This window comes from Diceros bicornis, chromosome 10 (genome assembly GCF_020826845.1).
Source record: "Diceros bicornis minor isolate mBicDic1 chromosome 10, mDicBic1.mat.cur, whole genome shotgun sequence".
Lineage (NCBI taxonomy): Eukaryota > Metazoa > Chordata > Mammalia > Perissodactyla > Rhinocerotidae > Diceros > Diceros bicornis.
This window is the reverse complement of record NC_080749.1, coordinates 79,266,125-79,282,980: the sequence shown is the minus strand read 5'-3', so window position 1 is coordinate 79,282,980 and position 16,856 is coordinate 79,266,125. Positions and strand designations below refer to the sequence as shown.

At 35.8% G+C, this 16,856-nt stretch overlaps 1 protein-coding gene across 9 annotated transcripts in view; it reads left to right on the top strand.

Annotated features, from left to right (window-relative positions):
- The window catches only part of TRAK2 (trafficking kinesin protein 2), a 63,343-nt gene that overhangs the window by 23,114 nt on the left and 23,373 nt on the right, over positions 1-16,856 (top strand). For 6 of the 9 annotated variants that reach the window (XM_058549591.1, XM_058549595.1, XM_058549594.1 and 3 more), the window contains 2 exons: positions 2,473-2,759; positions 9,532-9,726. In XM_058549591.1, the coding sequence (XP_058405574.1) occupies positions 2,669-2,759; positions 9,532-9,726 (286 nt within the window). In that variant the 5' untranslated portion in view covers positions 2,473-2,668. The remainder of the gene's footprint in view (positions 1-2,472; positions 2,760-9,531; positions 9,727-16,856) is intronic. The other 3 variants (XM_058549598.1, XM_058549597.1, XM_058549596.1) reach the window with 1 other exon arrangement.

Sequence of the window (16,856 nt, the reverse complement as noted above, 5' to 3'; positions counted from 1 at the left end):
TCAGTTGCATACAATAGACTGCTCTTGGATATGAAAATGAATTTTTGGGGCCAGCTCTGTGGCATAGCAGTTAAGTTCGCACAGTCTGCTTCGGCAGCCCAGGTTCGCAGGTTCAGATCCCGGGCATGGACCGACGCACCGCTTGTCAAGCCATGCTGTGGCGGTGTCCCATATAAAGTAGAGGAAGGTGGGCACGGATGTTACCCCAGGGCCCATCTTCCTCAGTGAAAAGAGGAGGATTGGCAACCGATGTTAGCTCAGGGCTAATCTTACACACAAAAAAAAATGACAATGAATTTTTGACAACTGGAATTAAAATTAAAGTACCTGAACAAATACTTTTGAACTTCATGTTGCACTGGATAGTGCAGATTGCTATATTGACAAATATATTTCAAGAAAATAGTTATATATATAATAGAATTTTAAAAAATTATTTATTAAAATTTTCTGAGTTTAAATATAGAAAAATTAAATGCCAACATGACAAAAGTCCCTTAGGGAAGCACTGTTGTTTATTTCACTATTTAATTTTTTTCCTTATAGAATGTTTTTTAGTTTATGGAGTAATAGAAATAGTAAGAAAAAAAAAAAAAAAAAAACCTATGCCAGTAACCACAGAAGTTTTTGAAATTTTACTGGTCTGTGGAAATCTGGAAGTCTGGGTCTTGGAAGTCTTGGTCTGTACCCACTAAACTCCATTCTTACCATCCCACTTCTTGACTCCTTGCAGCCTAGCTTTGGGCCTAACCTCTTGGCTGAACTGGTTTCTAGAAGGTTACCGTTGATTTTATGGTCCCCCACCCCCTTTTTTAAACCACATTTCCCCATTGACTTTTAATTCTGTTGCTCCTTCTGTCAATGAAACTCCCTTTCCTAGTATTTGCTGAGAGTGCTTCTCTATTCACTCCAGTGACCATTTTTCAGTCTCTTTTACTGCCTTTATTTTGTTCCTTTCTGTTTCTTGGGGCTAACTCTTGAAAAACACTGAATGTTTACAATGTCTGTAAATAGTAGGCATGAGAATTAATCAGCCATAAATAGAAGCTGGAAGTTGCTAAGTAGAGACTGTCTTTTGATATAGAGCTAGATTTGTAATTAGTATTGAACAAAGTTCCCCTAACTGATAACAATTCCTGGTTGGTTTTTTTTAAAGTACACACATATATTTAATGTGTTGTATTCCTTTGTATATACCATTATTAAACCCATTTCTTTATGGACATTTTGATTCCAGTTAAAAAAAAAAAATACTGTGTGGGCATCCTTGTGCCTACATCTTGGCATACTTGGTGAGTATATCCAAAGTTTAAATTCCTAGTGGTAGAATTGTTGAATTCTGGTGTATGTGCATTTAAAAGTTTGGTAGACATTGCCACATAGCATTTCTGAAAACTTGTACCAATTTGCACTTTTATCAGCAGTATGAGTGCAGCTTTCTCCATATCCTCTCCAAAGAATATAATAAAACTTAATGTGTGCTAGTCTAATGAGTGAAAAATATTTTCTTTACGTTTTTATTTATTTTAATTATAACTGAGGTTGAGCATCTTTTATGTCAGTGGTTCTCAACTAGGGGCGATTTTGCCCCCCCAGGGGACATTTGGCAATATCTGAAGACATTTTTGGTTGTTAGAACGGGGTGAGGGTCTGGGGAGAAGATTCTACTGGCATGCTGCTAAACATCCTACGATGTGCATGACAAAGTATTATCCGGCCCCAAATGTCAGTAGTGCCAGGTTTGAGAAACGCTTTTTTATAGTATTGCATTTCATCTCCTTTGTTGGCTCATTTTTCTTGAGTTATTTTCTTGGTTGCTTCAGAGTTTATAGTATACTTCTTTAACTTACCGCAGTCTGCCTTCTAGTGGGTATTTTACTATTTCATGTATATAGTATAAAAGCTTACAGTATGTTTCCTTTTTGCTCCGCCTGGCCTTTGTGCTATTGTTGTAATACATTTTACTTCTACATATGTTATAGCTCCCCGCAATATATTGTTATTATTTTACTTTAAACAGTCCAGTTATCTTCAAAACTTTTTAAACAGCTTTATTGAATTATAATTAACATACATTAGATGCACATATTTCAAGTGTACAATTTGATAAGTTTTGATATATGTATACACTTAGGAAACCATCAGACAATAAAAATAATGAGCATGTTCATCATCTCAAACTTTTCTCTTGCCCCTTGGTAATTCCTCCCCAACCCCAAGCAGCCGCTTATCTGTTTTCTGTCACGATCGATAAGCTTACATTTTCTAGAATTTCATATAAATGGAATCATAAACTGTGTACTTTTTTTGGTCTGATTTCTTTCATCAAGCATAATTATTTTGAGATTTATCCATGTTGTTGTGTGTATCATTAGGAAAACATTCTTAATGACAGACATTGTGGGTAGTTGGACTGCTGTTATTAAAGAGCATTCTGAATTCCAAAGTCACTGGATGTGTTCTTTGTTTTAGGTCATGACTGTCCAATGTATGATAATCACATGAGAGCACTCGTTGCTGCAGATGTCACTGGACTCATCAGAAAAGAATCTGTTTAAAAATATACGTACAACCAGATCTATTTCTTTGTTGAATGGCTTGATGGATTTCCTTTACTCTGCTTCAGACCAAAGCTGTCCTTCTCAACCAAAGCAAGAAAGGATCCTGCATGAGTCAATCCCAGAATGCTATTCTTACATCACCAACAGGTGAAGAAAACCTCATGAATATCGATCACAGAGACTCAGAGAGCATCACTGGTGAGTCCGGTTTAATAAGTACTGAAGTGCTGTTGCTTACAGGATAAAATGCAGACGCCTCGGTCCTGCATATAAGACCCGCCATGATGAAACCCTGGCCTCGCTTTCCAGCCTGGTGTCCTCAGGGACCCAGTGAATTGATGTCTCCATCTCTGGTCTACTATCACATTATCAAAATCTGCCTCGTGTGCTGCTCCTTGTCTCTGTCTGACTCCCTCGTACCATGTGAGCCCCTGGTCAGCAGGAACTGCATCATACTCATCTTCCTGTCTCCAGAGGGCAAAGACAGAGTTGCTTGTGTTTGTGTACCTGCAAGCACCTGACAACAGTCCCCGGTACAGAAGAGGCTCTCAGGACGTACAGAGTATACAAACACGGGAACAGACCCAAAAGCTCTTACCTGCCAGACTAAACCAAAAAATCTCTGAACACCCGAAGTTTTTTCTAAACTTTGGTTCTAAAACTCATTGGTCCACAAAACCTGACCTGTGCAGCTATTTCTAGGTTTATCTCAGTTTAAATATTAATGTTTGCTGAAAATGTATTAATGTATTTAAATATGTGGTCCTGCTACAAATCGGTTGGGGGTGTTATAAAGTAAATGCACAGTACTGCTTTTCTAAAACTCCAAAAAAGTCTGAGACCCATCTAAACCCAAAGTTTTTTTCTGTATTTATTCAGCTTTACTGAGATATCTCTATTAAGAGACAATAAAATGCACCCATTTTAAGCGTACAGTTTGGTTTTGACAAATATATATACTTGTGTAACCACCAGTACAATCAAGTTGTAGACTATTTTATTATCCAAAAGTTCCCTTGTCCGCGCATCTCCCCACTCTTCACCACTGGCTCCAGGCAACCACCGATCTGTTTCTGTCACTATAGATAAAATTTGCTTGTTCTAGAATTTCATATAAATTAATCTATGTCTCTTATGTCTGGCTTTTTTATGTAGCAGACTGTTTTTGAGATTTACCCACGTTGTGATATTTATCAGTAGTTCATTCGTTTTTATTGCTGAGTTGCAGTTACTCAACTCTGCTGTTGTAGCAGAAAAGCAGTCCTAGACAATACATAGAAGAACAAATGTCACTGTGTTCCAATAAAACTTGATTTACAACCGGGCAGGGTGGCCTGCGGGCTATAGTTTGCTGCCCTCTGCTTCACAGTGTCAATACTTGGTGACGTCAGTGTTTTTGATTTTAGCCATTCTAGTAGTTGTGTACTACTAGGTGCCTCTTTGTGGTTTTAATTTATTTTTCCCTGATGACTAATGATGTTGAGGATCTTTTCATGTGCGTATTGGCCATTTCTTGATCTTATTTTGAGTTGTTTATTCAAATCATTTGCCCATTTTAAAGTTCCCTACTATTGAATTGTTAATGTTCTTTATACATTCTAGATGTAAATCCTGGGGACCAGCCCAGTGGCGCAAGCAGTTAAGTGCGCGCAGTCTGCTGCAGTGGCCCGGGGTTCGCAGGTTCGGATCCCGGGCACCCACCGACGCACCGCTTGTCAAGCCATGCTGTGGCGGCATCCCATATAAAGTGAAGGAAGAAGGGGGTGGATGTTAGCCCAGGGCCAGTCTTCCTCAGCAAAACGAGGAAGATTGGCAGATGTTAGCTCAGGGCCGACTTTCCTCACACACAAAAAAATATATATGTATAGATGTAAATCCTTTGTTAGATAAATGGAGTGCAGATATTTTCTCCTAGACTGTGGCTTGCCTTTTCACCTTCTTAATGCTGTCTTTTGAAGAGCACAAGTTTTAAATTTTGGGTAGAGTCCAGTTTATCAGTTTTTACTTTTATAGTTCATGTTTTTTGTGTCGTTTCTAAGAAGTCTTTGTATACCTCAAGATCACAAAGATATTGTCCTTTGTTTTCTTTTAAAAGTTTTACAGTTTTTGCTTTTACATTTGGGTCAGTGGTTCATTTTATAGTTAATTATTAGTATAGAATGAGATTAGAGTCCAGATTTTATTTTTTCCAATTGAATGTTTAATTGTTCCTTCATCATTTGTTGCAAACATCATTTTTCACCCTATTGAATTACCTGGTAATTTCTTTGAAAAATCACTTGATTATATATATGTGGGTGGGTCTATTTCTGGACTTTTTTCTGTTCCTTTAATCCCTAAGTCTGTCTTTACATACATAATACCACATTGCCTTGATTACTGTAACTCTATAGTAAATCTTGAAATCAGGTAGTATAAATTCTCCAACTTGATTCTTCTTTTTCAAAAATTATTTTGACCATTCTAGATGTTTCACATTTCTATATAATTTTAGAATTTGCTTGTCAATTTCTACCAGAAAAGAGTGCTGAAATTTTGAATGGAATTGCATAGACACTATAGAGAAATGACATCTTAAGACTATTGAATCTTCTAATCCATGAACATGATATACCTCTCCATTTATTTAGATCTTCTTTAATTTCTCAACAGTATTTTGTCATTTTTATTATACAGTTTTTACACATAATTTATTAAATTTAATCTTAAGAATTTTGTTTTTTTCTGCTACTGTGAATGGCATTATTTAATTTAATTCTCCAGCTGTTTGTTACTAGTATATAAAAATGAAATTAATTCTTCTTATATTGACCTTGTGTTCTGCAACTTTGCTTAACTTACTTAGTTTTATTAACTTTCTTATAGATTCCTTAGAATTCTCTATGTGAACCATAACATTGTCTGCAAATGGAGACAGTTTTTCATATTCCTTTTCAATCTAGATGTGTTTTCTTTTTCTTGCCTTGTTGAATGGGACAGAATGTTAGTATATTTTTGAGTAAAAGTGGTGAGAACAAACCTTCTTGCCCTATTTCCAATGTATTAGGAGAAAAGTTACAGTCTTTCACCATTAAGTTTCTTGAGAATGCACTTTATCAAATTGAGAAAGTGTCCTTCTCTTCCTGGTTGGATGAGAGGTTTTTGTCATGAATGGGTTGAATTTTGTCAAATGCCTATTCTCCATTTATTGACATGGTTTTTCTCTTTTACTCTTTAGTGTGGTGAATTCTGTTGATTCAATTTTGAATTGTAAACCAACCTTGCATTCCTGGGGAATACTCTACTTTGTCGTGTTGTATTATCTTTCTTATATGTTGTGGATTTGATTTACTAATGTTTTGTTATGGGTGTGTGTGTGTTCTCCATTCATGAGAACTATTGGTTTATACTTTTTTTGCAGTGTCTTTGCTTGATTTTGGTATTGGAGTAATGCTGGCCTCATAAAATGAGTTGTGAAGTATTCCCTCATCTATTTTCGGAGTTTATGTAGAATTGGTATTATGACATTTTCTATCCTTTTACTTTTAACTTATCTGAGTATTTAAAGGACGTCTCCTGCAGATAGCTTATAGCTTATAGTTAAATCTCTTTTTTTTTTTTTAATCCAGTCTGACAATCTCTACTTACTTTTTTTTTTTTTTAAAGATTTTATTTATTTATTTTTTCCCCCCAAAGCCCCAGTAGATAGTTGTATGTCATAGCTGCACATCCTTCTAGTTGCTGTATGTGGGGCTCGGCCTCAGGATGGACGGAGAAGCGGTGCCTCGGTGCGCGCCCGGGATCCGAACCCGGGCCACCAGCATCGGAGCGTGCGCACTTAACCACCAAGCCACGGGGCCAGCCCTGACAATCTCTACTTTCTAATTGGGGGTATTTAGACCATTTATATTTAATATAATTATCAGTTTGGTGGAGTCTACTGTACTCCTACTTGTTTCCTATTTGTTCCATTTTAAAGTTCATTCTTTCTTTTTTTCCTCATTCTTTCCCTCTTTTGAATTGAATTGGTTTTTTTTTTTTTTTTAGGATTCCATATTAATTCCACTATTGATTTATTAGCTATAGCTCTCATTTTTCTCAGTGGTTGCTCTATGTTTGCAATATAAATTTTTAACCTATCTTCAAATAACTTTACACTATTTCAAAAGTGACACCCTTACAACAGTATTCTTCCATTTCTCCCTACTGTCCTACATATTATTGTTGCCATTACGTTTGTGTCTACGTATGTTGTACACATATTACATTGTTGTTATTTTTGCTTTAAACAGTCAATTATAAATTAAATAAATTATGAGAATAAAAGGCTTATATATTTACACATATATTTACAATTTCTGTCACTTTTATTTCTTTTTGTAGATTGAAGTTTCCATCTCATATCCTTTTTGCCTGAAGAACTTGAACATTCTTGTAATATGAATAGTCAGTTTTTTGCTTATCTGAAAAAGTCTTTATTCACCTTTTTGAAAAGTGTTTTCTCTGGTACAGAATTCTAAGTTGACTTTTCTATGTGCTTGAATGACTGTGCACTTCAATGATATTACATTGTCATCCACCTTGCATTGCTTCCTATGAAATCATTCTTGTCTTTGTTCCCTGAGATGAAATGTGTCTCTTTTTTTCTTTCTGCTTTAGGATTGTCTCTTTGAGTTTTCTTTGTGTTTATCCTGCTTGGAGTTATCGAGCTTTCTTAAACTATGGGTTTATAGTTTTAATTAAATTTGTAAGAGATTGGTCATTATTTCTTCAAATATTCTTTCCACTCTCACCTCTCTCCTCTTCTGTGATTGCAACTGCACGTATGTTAGACTGCTTGATATTGTGACACAAGTCGTTGATGCTCTGTTCTTTTTTTCCCCAGTCTTTTTTTCTCTATGCTTCATTGTAGATAGTTTCCATTGCTATGCCTTTAAGTCTACTGTTCTTCTGGAGAATGTCTTGTCTGTTAATCTTATCCAATGAATTCTTCATTTTAGATATTGTACTCTAGTTCTATTTGGGTTTTATAAATATAGATATATCTTATGTTTCTCTTTTCATCAAGTTCATGTTTTCCTTTTAAATCTTTGAGCATATTAGTAATAACTTTTAAAATTGTTGCTTACTAATTTTATCATTTTTATCATTCCTAGGCCTGTTTCTGTTGACTCATTTTCTAACTGGTTATGGATTACAATTTGCTTATTCTTTGTGTATCTAGTAATTTTTTATTGAACACTGAACATTATGAATGTTACATTGTTAGATATTTGGATTTTGTTATCTTCCTTGGAAGACTGTTAAAATTTGTTTTGACAGGTCCTTACGTTACTAGCTGATAAGATCAATCCTTTTGTGACTTTTCTTTAATCTTTGTTATGTAGGTCTGTAGATCACACTCTAGACCACACTCTTGTGTGCTTTATTCTAGCAGTAATTTAACCCTACTACCACTAGGCGTGACCCTGCTATGATCTTTGTTGATTGTCCTGACTGTTGGAAGTAGGGAATTGGTAACCTTGAATTTTCACAGAATTTTATTAATGCTAATTAAAAAAAATTTCTAGGGAATCGTAGCTCTTTTAATGAATATTACTTTTGTTCTTCATTTCCAATTTACCCTTGAATGCCTAAGAATCTGTTTTTAGTTCTGCCTTATTTATAGTCAACTTCTCTTCCCACAGGTATTACAATGACAATCTATATGTGATATATTTGTGGCAGGAAAAATTTGGATAATCATGTGGAATTCATAGAAGTAGAGTTTGGCTCTTATTTAAGAGATCTGCTAAGGGTTGAGAGCTTCTTTAGAACCATATATAAGGTTATAAGTGTACCTCATCTTTGTGGTTATGAAGCCACTGCTTGTCCTTCTGGGTGAATAGGGTTGTGTGGTATTGTCAGCCTCCTTGTATTTGGCTTATTAAATTGTCACTGTTAAGTTAAGGTCAAGTTGTAGAAATTTACTCTTTAAAGGTATGTTTTCTTAAGATGAACTTTGTTGTTCTTGCCCAGAGTTAGAACATGTTTCTTTACACTGCCCACAAAGGAAATACCAGATCTCTTTAAAAAGTGAGAGGGTTGATATGACATCCTGTATTTTCTCTATTTTAAGTGCTAGTATTTTAAGCACATTAAAAGAGATAACTTTCCCTTTTTTGTAAACAGCCATATTTGAGAGGTGTTAAATGATGGGCAGTATTTGGAACAGGAAGCTAGGAGCAAACACTTCAAGGCAGAGAAGGCTGGGTGTGTTCAGAGATGTGTATGCAGTGGGAGAGTTAGAGGTATGCAGGTAAGAGAGCAGTGATGGGAAAGGTATTTAGGACTTTAAATGTACCATATCTTTCAAATAAAAATGATAAAGTACTTATTCCAGGACCGGTGCTGGACACCGTGCTGGAATGTTAACCTTACTGGTTAACGTTTAACCACTAAATGTTCTTTTTTTTTTTTTTTTAATCTAGCTGCTGTGAGAGTATACTAAAACGTAGTTTTCCCAAATTTTGAAGAATCCTCCCACAGAGTTCAAATTCTGTTATTATAAAAGATGTAATTTTATTCCTTTTGAACTGGCTAATTTCTACTGGTAGTTTTGTGTTGCCTTTTTTCTCCAAGCATATAAGTTATTTGAGATCTGATCTCTTTTAAGCAGCGCTAAATAGATTGATAAGGAGGAAATAAAAAATTTGTCTAAATTCATTTTAAACATTAAAAACATAGTTATGTTCACTAAGCAATATATTTTTAGATAGGGTACAATTAAAATTCATGGTATTATTTTTACTATAGAAGTTCTCATATTAAAGAAAGCTAGAGAAAGACCAACTGTAGTACCAGGATATATTAATAAAAATCAGTGGAGAAATGATCTTGGCTCGTGTTTTTTTGATTATCCTACTTTTGCAAAACTAATTTCACCAATTTTTCTCTGTAGCCTAGTAAATTGAAATACATTAGATTCATTTACATGGCGTCTCCTCTTTAGATGTCTGCTCCAATGAGGATCTCCCTGAAGTTGAGCTGGTGAGTTTGCTGGAAGAACAGCTACCCCAGTATAAGCTGAGAGTGGACTCTCTCTTCCTGTATGAAAATCAAGACTGGACTCGTTCCCCACACCAGCAGCAACATGCGTCTGATGCCCTTTCTCCAGTCCTCGCTGAAGAGACTTTCCGTTATATGAGTGAGTATTTTTTACCCCTTTAGAGTTTGTCCATTTAAATAAAGATCATGAATATCTTGGCGTTGACTTTTAAAACGTTTGACGTCCCTAGCCGTTGTTCGGTGTGTACTGAGTTTAACTCGAACTGATTTAACTGCATGAAGAGATGATTCGAATTGTGTTATGTCTGATGCTAAAATTTGTCATTCTTATGACTCTGAGTGTCCAGGGTTGCAAGCATACTCACATGTCTCCATTTCTCCCATCTTTTACTTGATGTTTTCCTCAGACTGAGTAGAAAAATGAACTTTAAAAAAAAAGTAGTGAAATTATTTAAAAATTTAATATGCCTTTATATCTCTCAACACTTATTATCCCAATAGTTTGATATCCTGAGCCATCAGCTTTTTGACTCTTATTTTCCTTATTGAACACAGTCACAGGAACTGTCAGTCATAAGAAGCGTATTTCTTGGATTCTTGGATACATGAGTAGTTTTAATAATGCCAAGGAGAAATAAGTGCACACTGTAGAGTACTCTTCATTATTTACTTAAGGATTCATAGAGAATATTTCAGTGAGAGGCTAATCCAGATTCGTCCTGAAAATAACTCTGTTTTACACCAAGCTCTTAGAAATGACAAAATTAAATAGAACACTTTTAAACTTTAACGTATGGAGGGTTTTTTATTTTTGACCTCGTTCCAAAAATCTGCATTCAGGCTGAGCTTACTTTTTTTATTCATTCACTATAAAAATGTTAGACTATATAAATAAGTCTGCAAATTCAACACTGGTGTCTTTGTGAAATTCTTTCCATTTGAATTAGATATGAGATTGCATCAGAACCTAGACATTTTCCCAGTGAGTGCTTCAGTGTTTTTAAAGATTGTAGCTGGATAATGATTGTTGTGAAATACTCATTTTCATAGTAATCAGTAACTCACTTTTAATAGTAGTTTCTTAGGACCAGGTTATTTAACTGCTCAGAAAAAGAATTGTAAACACTGTTTAAACTTGAATTGAAATATCAGAAAACTCAAACTTTATTTCTATCTTCAGTAATTCTTTTAAATAGTTGAATATTAAATTAAGTCTCTTCAGGTTTTCTTAACTTTCTAGTTTGAGAAGTTCCTTGCTTGAGATTTTCTGGGAAATGCTTTTTAGAAGGAACACTGTTTTTGATTTTCATTTCCCTTTGTTCCACAAGTTTTTAGATTTATGAGAAGAAAATTTCAAACTGAAATTTCATCAGGATAAATTTAGTTTGTCATTATTTTGATAAAGTGGCACAAAAAGTGTGCCTTCGTTTACCGGTTCTTTCTCCTTCAGGCCACTGAGGGGTGGAACTGTAGCTAGGAAGATGTCTTAGATCATGATTTAATGGAGTTACTTTTAGGATGAGTTTTAAATAAAAAGACTGGAAAATAAAAGATAAGCAAATTCTAAAATACCTGGTTTTCAGGACTTTATGCAAAACAAGCCCTAATGTTCAGGGGAGCAATTTAAAACTTCAGATACTAGGATGGTATAGATCCGTACTTCCAGGCTCTAGGAAACTATCCTATTCCTTTAGTCTAATGGTACTATTTCTACTTCAACAATATGAAAATGAAACTATATATGATATACCTAAGACCATGAAGCAAATAGGCCGGGATTATAATTGGTCCATTATACTTTATCTTTGTTGTACTTTAATGTCACTGTTATTTTAAAGGTATCAATTCTTTGGGTTAACAGTTCACACAACTATAAATAAACTTCATTATGAATTTGCATCTTATGAATGTAAAAGATAAGTGATTTACTATTTAGCGAATAGGCCAAGGTTCTAAAAAGCAAGATAACAAAACATTCTCTTACCCTTTCCCACAGTTTTCTATCCCCTTGAGATTTCAAGATTTGTGGTTTTGAATAATTATTCAGTACCTGGCAAGCCATCCTCGGTTCACTCCCTTGTGCTCCTTCAGCCCCTCCTTATCCCCGCTCCCCTCACGTACCAGTAGACACTGGTGCTCATTAGAGTGAACTTAACAGCTAATAAAAAGAAGTGGTACTTTCTCTTCAATAACATAAAGAAATTGAAAGAGCTGTGAGAAGAAAATAAATTTGGAAGGAAGCATGAGCAGGGTTTTGCGTTGGGAGCCTCTCTCGCATGAATGAAAGGATACTGGTTGTTCTCTGAAGCCCCCACCAAGCCAGAAGGAGATTGTTTACTTTTAAAATAGAACACTTGAGAGTACTGGGTAGGTCCAAAAAAAATAATTCCATCCTAGTCCCTGCCATACACACACAAAATGTAAGATAGTCAAAGAATGTTTTGCATGCAGAACATGTCACTCCAGGGTTTTCTTAATTTCATTAAGAATGAGACCCAGAGTGAGCATTAGGGTGAGCAGTGAAGAGTAAAAATAGAAACCTGATCTGCCTTTCAGGATGTTTTGTGGGTCGGGGGGTGAGGGATCACCTGTACTACTTCCTAATCTGTAAGAAAAAAAGGGGGGAAAATGATTGGTTATATAAGTTTTATTTAAGGCATCAACATCACTTGGGAGCTTGTTAGAAATGCAGGTTCTCGGGCCCACCCCCAGATCTTTAGAATCATAAACTCTGGGGGTGTGGCACTGCAGTCTGTGTTTTAACAAGTCCTCCTAATAGTACTGATGATCATACTCAGATTTGAGACCCACTGATATAAAGTTTTGTCACCCAAAGCTAAATGGTCATTTCACAGTGACATTAATTAGAGAATTTAAGGAATTAGGGAGAATGTACAATTTTGCAGAGAAATACAGTTGTAGTAATTATTATTTCTGATTGGTAGTTATGCTTTTCTTCAAGCTCTACCCTCAAAAATCATTGGCCTTGGGGGCCAGCCCGGTGGTGTAGTGGTTAAGTTCGCACGCTCCACTTTAGCAACCCGAGGTTCACAGGTTCAGATCCCGGGCGTGGACCTACACACCCACCACTCATCAAGCCATGCTGTAGCGGCATCCCATAAAAAGTAGAGAAAGAATGGCATGGATGTTAGCCAAGGGCCAATCTTCCTCAGCAAAAAAGAGGAGGATTGGCAACAGATGTTAGCTCAGAGCTAATCTTCCTCATATACACACAAAAAAAGTCATTGACCTTTATTGGCTGGAGAGGAAATATAACTGATAATGTTCAGGAAGTATTAACCATGGTCAGATCATAGAGGTAAGCAGATTTAGAATTCCTCAGATGAGCCCTCTCAACCAATTCCACAAAAGAATTAAGCCATCTGCCCTGAGACACCTATCGTATACTGGATGACCTTATCGCCTATGTGTCATGTACTGGCTAAGTATTATCCTTGGGAGAACTGAGAAAATTGTCACCCAAATCATCACCTACATGTAAGGCTTAATTGTCCCCTGGAACCCTGTTGAGAAAGGCTGCCCTAGATAGTATATATCATCATTCTCCTTCTTTTTGTTCTGTCTCAGTTCTATTGAAGGCAGTTTTTGGTATTGTAGAGATCTCTATATTATAGCAGCAAGAGCTGCCGTCACTTCTTTGGAGTTAAAACCTCAAGACCTATCTGTAGTTGTCAGGAGCTGTTGCAGCTTTTGCTATGCCACGTGGGCAGTGCTTGTGTTTCGTTTCTTTTGTTGTTGTTGTTTTGGCTTTGTGTTTTGGTGTAGGAAGGTTGGAGTGTAATGACAATTAGTAGTCTTTTTAAAATTGAGTGTGGTAAAAACTCTAGATCTTGAAAAGGGACATTTGAAAGAACTATCAAGCACCATCTCATATAAATGACAAAGATATCAAAATGGATTGACATTGGCATTTCCCATCCTGAAAAAATGTGAGATTGGAGTAGTTGATGTAAAGTTATGCAGAGTTAGAACATAAAGTAAGAATTAGTGAAGTGCTTATGTATATTACCCCCCATATTTTTTCAGAAACATTAGAGCCTTCAAATGTTACACCAAAAATGTTGAACATTAATTAACAACCTTCGGAAACCAAGTTGCAAATTGTTCTGTAAAAATGTTTATCTATATGTCAATTATACCACAATAAAAAATTTTTTTATAAGTTTATCATCTCCCTGATGTATAAGTTTCTTTTTAGAGAGTTAGGGAAGTTCCTGTCTAGAAACAAACATGAAGCATTGCTAATTTCTGTACCATTTAACATTTTAATTTTAACAGCTGAGAACTGAAGGGAAAATATAATTTGATAGGATTAATTATAATAAAGTCAGCCTGCTTGGCCATCTCTGCATTCTTGGTTCCAGAATTCCAGGGAAGAATTAGTCTATGGCTTTAGAAGCATTTAATCACAATGTCCAAATGGCAAGAGAACACTTAAGAGCTTTGCCCCGACTACTTTTGGAGTCATCCCAAGCGCATGTCTGTATCAGGAGTATTGTGATAAGGAAGAGGAGACAGAACTGATTAGGCTGCAGAGAGGAATCCATTGTGTTCCTGTCTGCTTTGTGACTGACTGACTCAATTGAGCAACTCTGCCCCCGGTGCCCCAGCCTTTGGGGCTTGGTAGTTTATATTTTATGTTTATATTTTATGTTTCACATAAAATATAAGAATCTAAGAATTCTGGTTGCATTATCTAACTTCTTTGCCATAATAACACATATTTAAGCATTCTAAAATTCATTTTTGCTTTTTGGAACCACTTAGCAAGAGCTGCTATTTTTTAATTGCAAAGATAACATTTGTTCTTCATGGAAAATTAGCAAAAAACTGAAAAGAAAATAGCTGATAACCATAATCCTTACCCAGAGATAACCACTGTTAACATTTTAATGTATATCCTTCCAGCCTCACTTGTGTATAGACATATATAGATATGTACATACTTTAAAAAACAAAGTTGGGATCTATGCTGTTTTGTAACGTGGGTTCACAGATGGATACTATAGTATTTCACCAAGTAAAGGCCTTTTGATGTTCTTAGTGGGGCTGTGGTAGAAACAGCAGCACTGTACAAAGAGCCCATTACTGGGAATGCTTAGGCCTAAGTTTTTTCTTAAGACCTTCTGTGGTAGGAGTTGTTTTCACCTCATTATTATCCTGGCTTTGCCACTAATAGCTTGCTTTGTGGTCTTGGCCATGTCATGTAAGTCTTCTCAGTCAAGGTTCCGCATACAAGAAAATGAGATCATTAAATTAGATAACTTCTTAAGGTTCAGCTTTAAATTCTCAGATCATGACAGGCGGTAAGCATTTATAGGAAATATGTTTTAGTTTCTCCTACTAAAACATGTTTTACTTCTTTTCTGTGTTACTGTATCCTTCATTTTCTCTTCCCCTTTCATCATGTGTGACTTGTAGCTCACAGCTATTCATTACAACCTTAACTTACTAGTTTGACTTCTGGTCGGCCATGTAATATAAGCCGTGTCATGTATTTTTTAAATCAGTTGTGTAAAAACTGTTTTTTGGCTGAGTTTCCAGGATTCCTGGTTCTTGCTTTGAGTGTTAATGCTGGATCTGGTTTTCATTCCTAGCTCCACATCAGAACACCTGGGCATCTTTTACTTACTACCTGTGCCCTGGGGCACCTCCAAATTAGTTAAATGAGAATCTGGAGTTGAGACCCACTGCCCTAGTTTACATTTGGTTGTGCAACCATTGGCTGGTTTTCTTGTAACTAGTTTAGAGCATAGATATATTGATGTGATTTATTTTCCCTCATCTTATTACAGTCATGCATTGTTTAATGATGGGAATACGTTCTGAGAAATGTGTCGTTAGGCGATTTTATTGTTGTGTGAACATCATAGAGTGTACTTACACAAACCTAGATAGTACAGCCTACTACACACTTAGGCTATAAGGTACTCATCTTATGGGACCACGGTCATGTATGCAGTCCACCTTTGACCAAAACATTATTATGCGGCACATGACTATATGGTGACCAGAAGTAGAAAAGACCACATACTGTATCTACCTTATTTTTTAATCCTTTTTTCCTGCTGTGCTACCACGTTCAGTTGTGAAGATGCGTTAGGCCCAAAAGCCTGTTTCCCTTGGCCCCGTGATTAAATTATGGGGCTAGTTTCTCTACTTGTAAATATAAATTCCTTTGGAGTAAAAATGTTTCTTTCCAGGTTTTGGTGTTTTGTTTTTGTTTTTTTTTTTAATTATATTCAGTTTAAAACTTTTTTAGCTATCTCCTAATACCATCAACCCAGCACTTTTATTTTACTTTGAACTAGGAATAAGACTATCATTAATAATTAATCCCTAAGTAATTCCCAGATTCATTTTAAGCAGTGATGCTAGGAAGAAAAATTAAAAGCTCAGATAAAAAGTGAAACATGTCTAATAGTGTCTTTCGGGCAACCTCAAGTGTTGAGATGGGACTGAGGAACTACAGATGACTTACATCATAGTATCTACTGCCAACTCAGTGAATTATTTACAGAGAATTTAAAATCAGAGCTGTTTCATATATACCAGTTGTGTCTGAAGAGGAACATCTGTAAACAGTTGTATGATAGTTAGCAGTTTACTGAATACTGCTCAGTAGATTATCATAATTGAACGTCCTCATGACCTTGTGAGATGAGTGTTATCACCTCCATATTATAAATATGGGCCTTCTGAGAGTCAGGTTCCGTAATGGGGATGATAACACTCCACTTTTCAGCTTTTCTGCCTCCAAGTCTCTGTTTTTTCTTCAAGACAAAATAGTTATAAAATCAATCTAAGTCAAACATAAATCTGTATCATGAAATGCACCCCAGTCAAAAGATCCCTTTATGGTTAGGCACGTGTGTGTAGTGATGGATTGTAATTAGTATTTAGGCGGTGAACATGATGTAATCTATGCAGAAATAGAAGTATAATGATGTGCACCTGAACTTTATACAATGTTATAAACCAATGTTACCGCAATAAAAAAAAAAGATCCCTCTTTTATTAAACATCATTAGCTTAAAAAGATACTGTTGATTGTGACTGGAATCTTTGGGGTCATATTTGTCCTCTTTGGGGCTAAATTATCCAAGTGCCTTGGCAGTTCCTCAGTTTATGAAGTGCAGAAATACTGGGCTTGAATTATGCAAGTAATAGTATAGTTGTCCCTCAATATCTGTGGGAGATTGGCTCCAGGAATCCCCATGGATACCAAAATCCAAGGATGCTCAAATC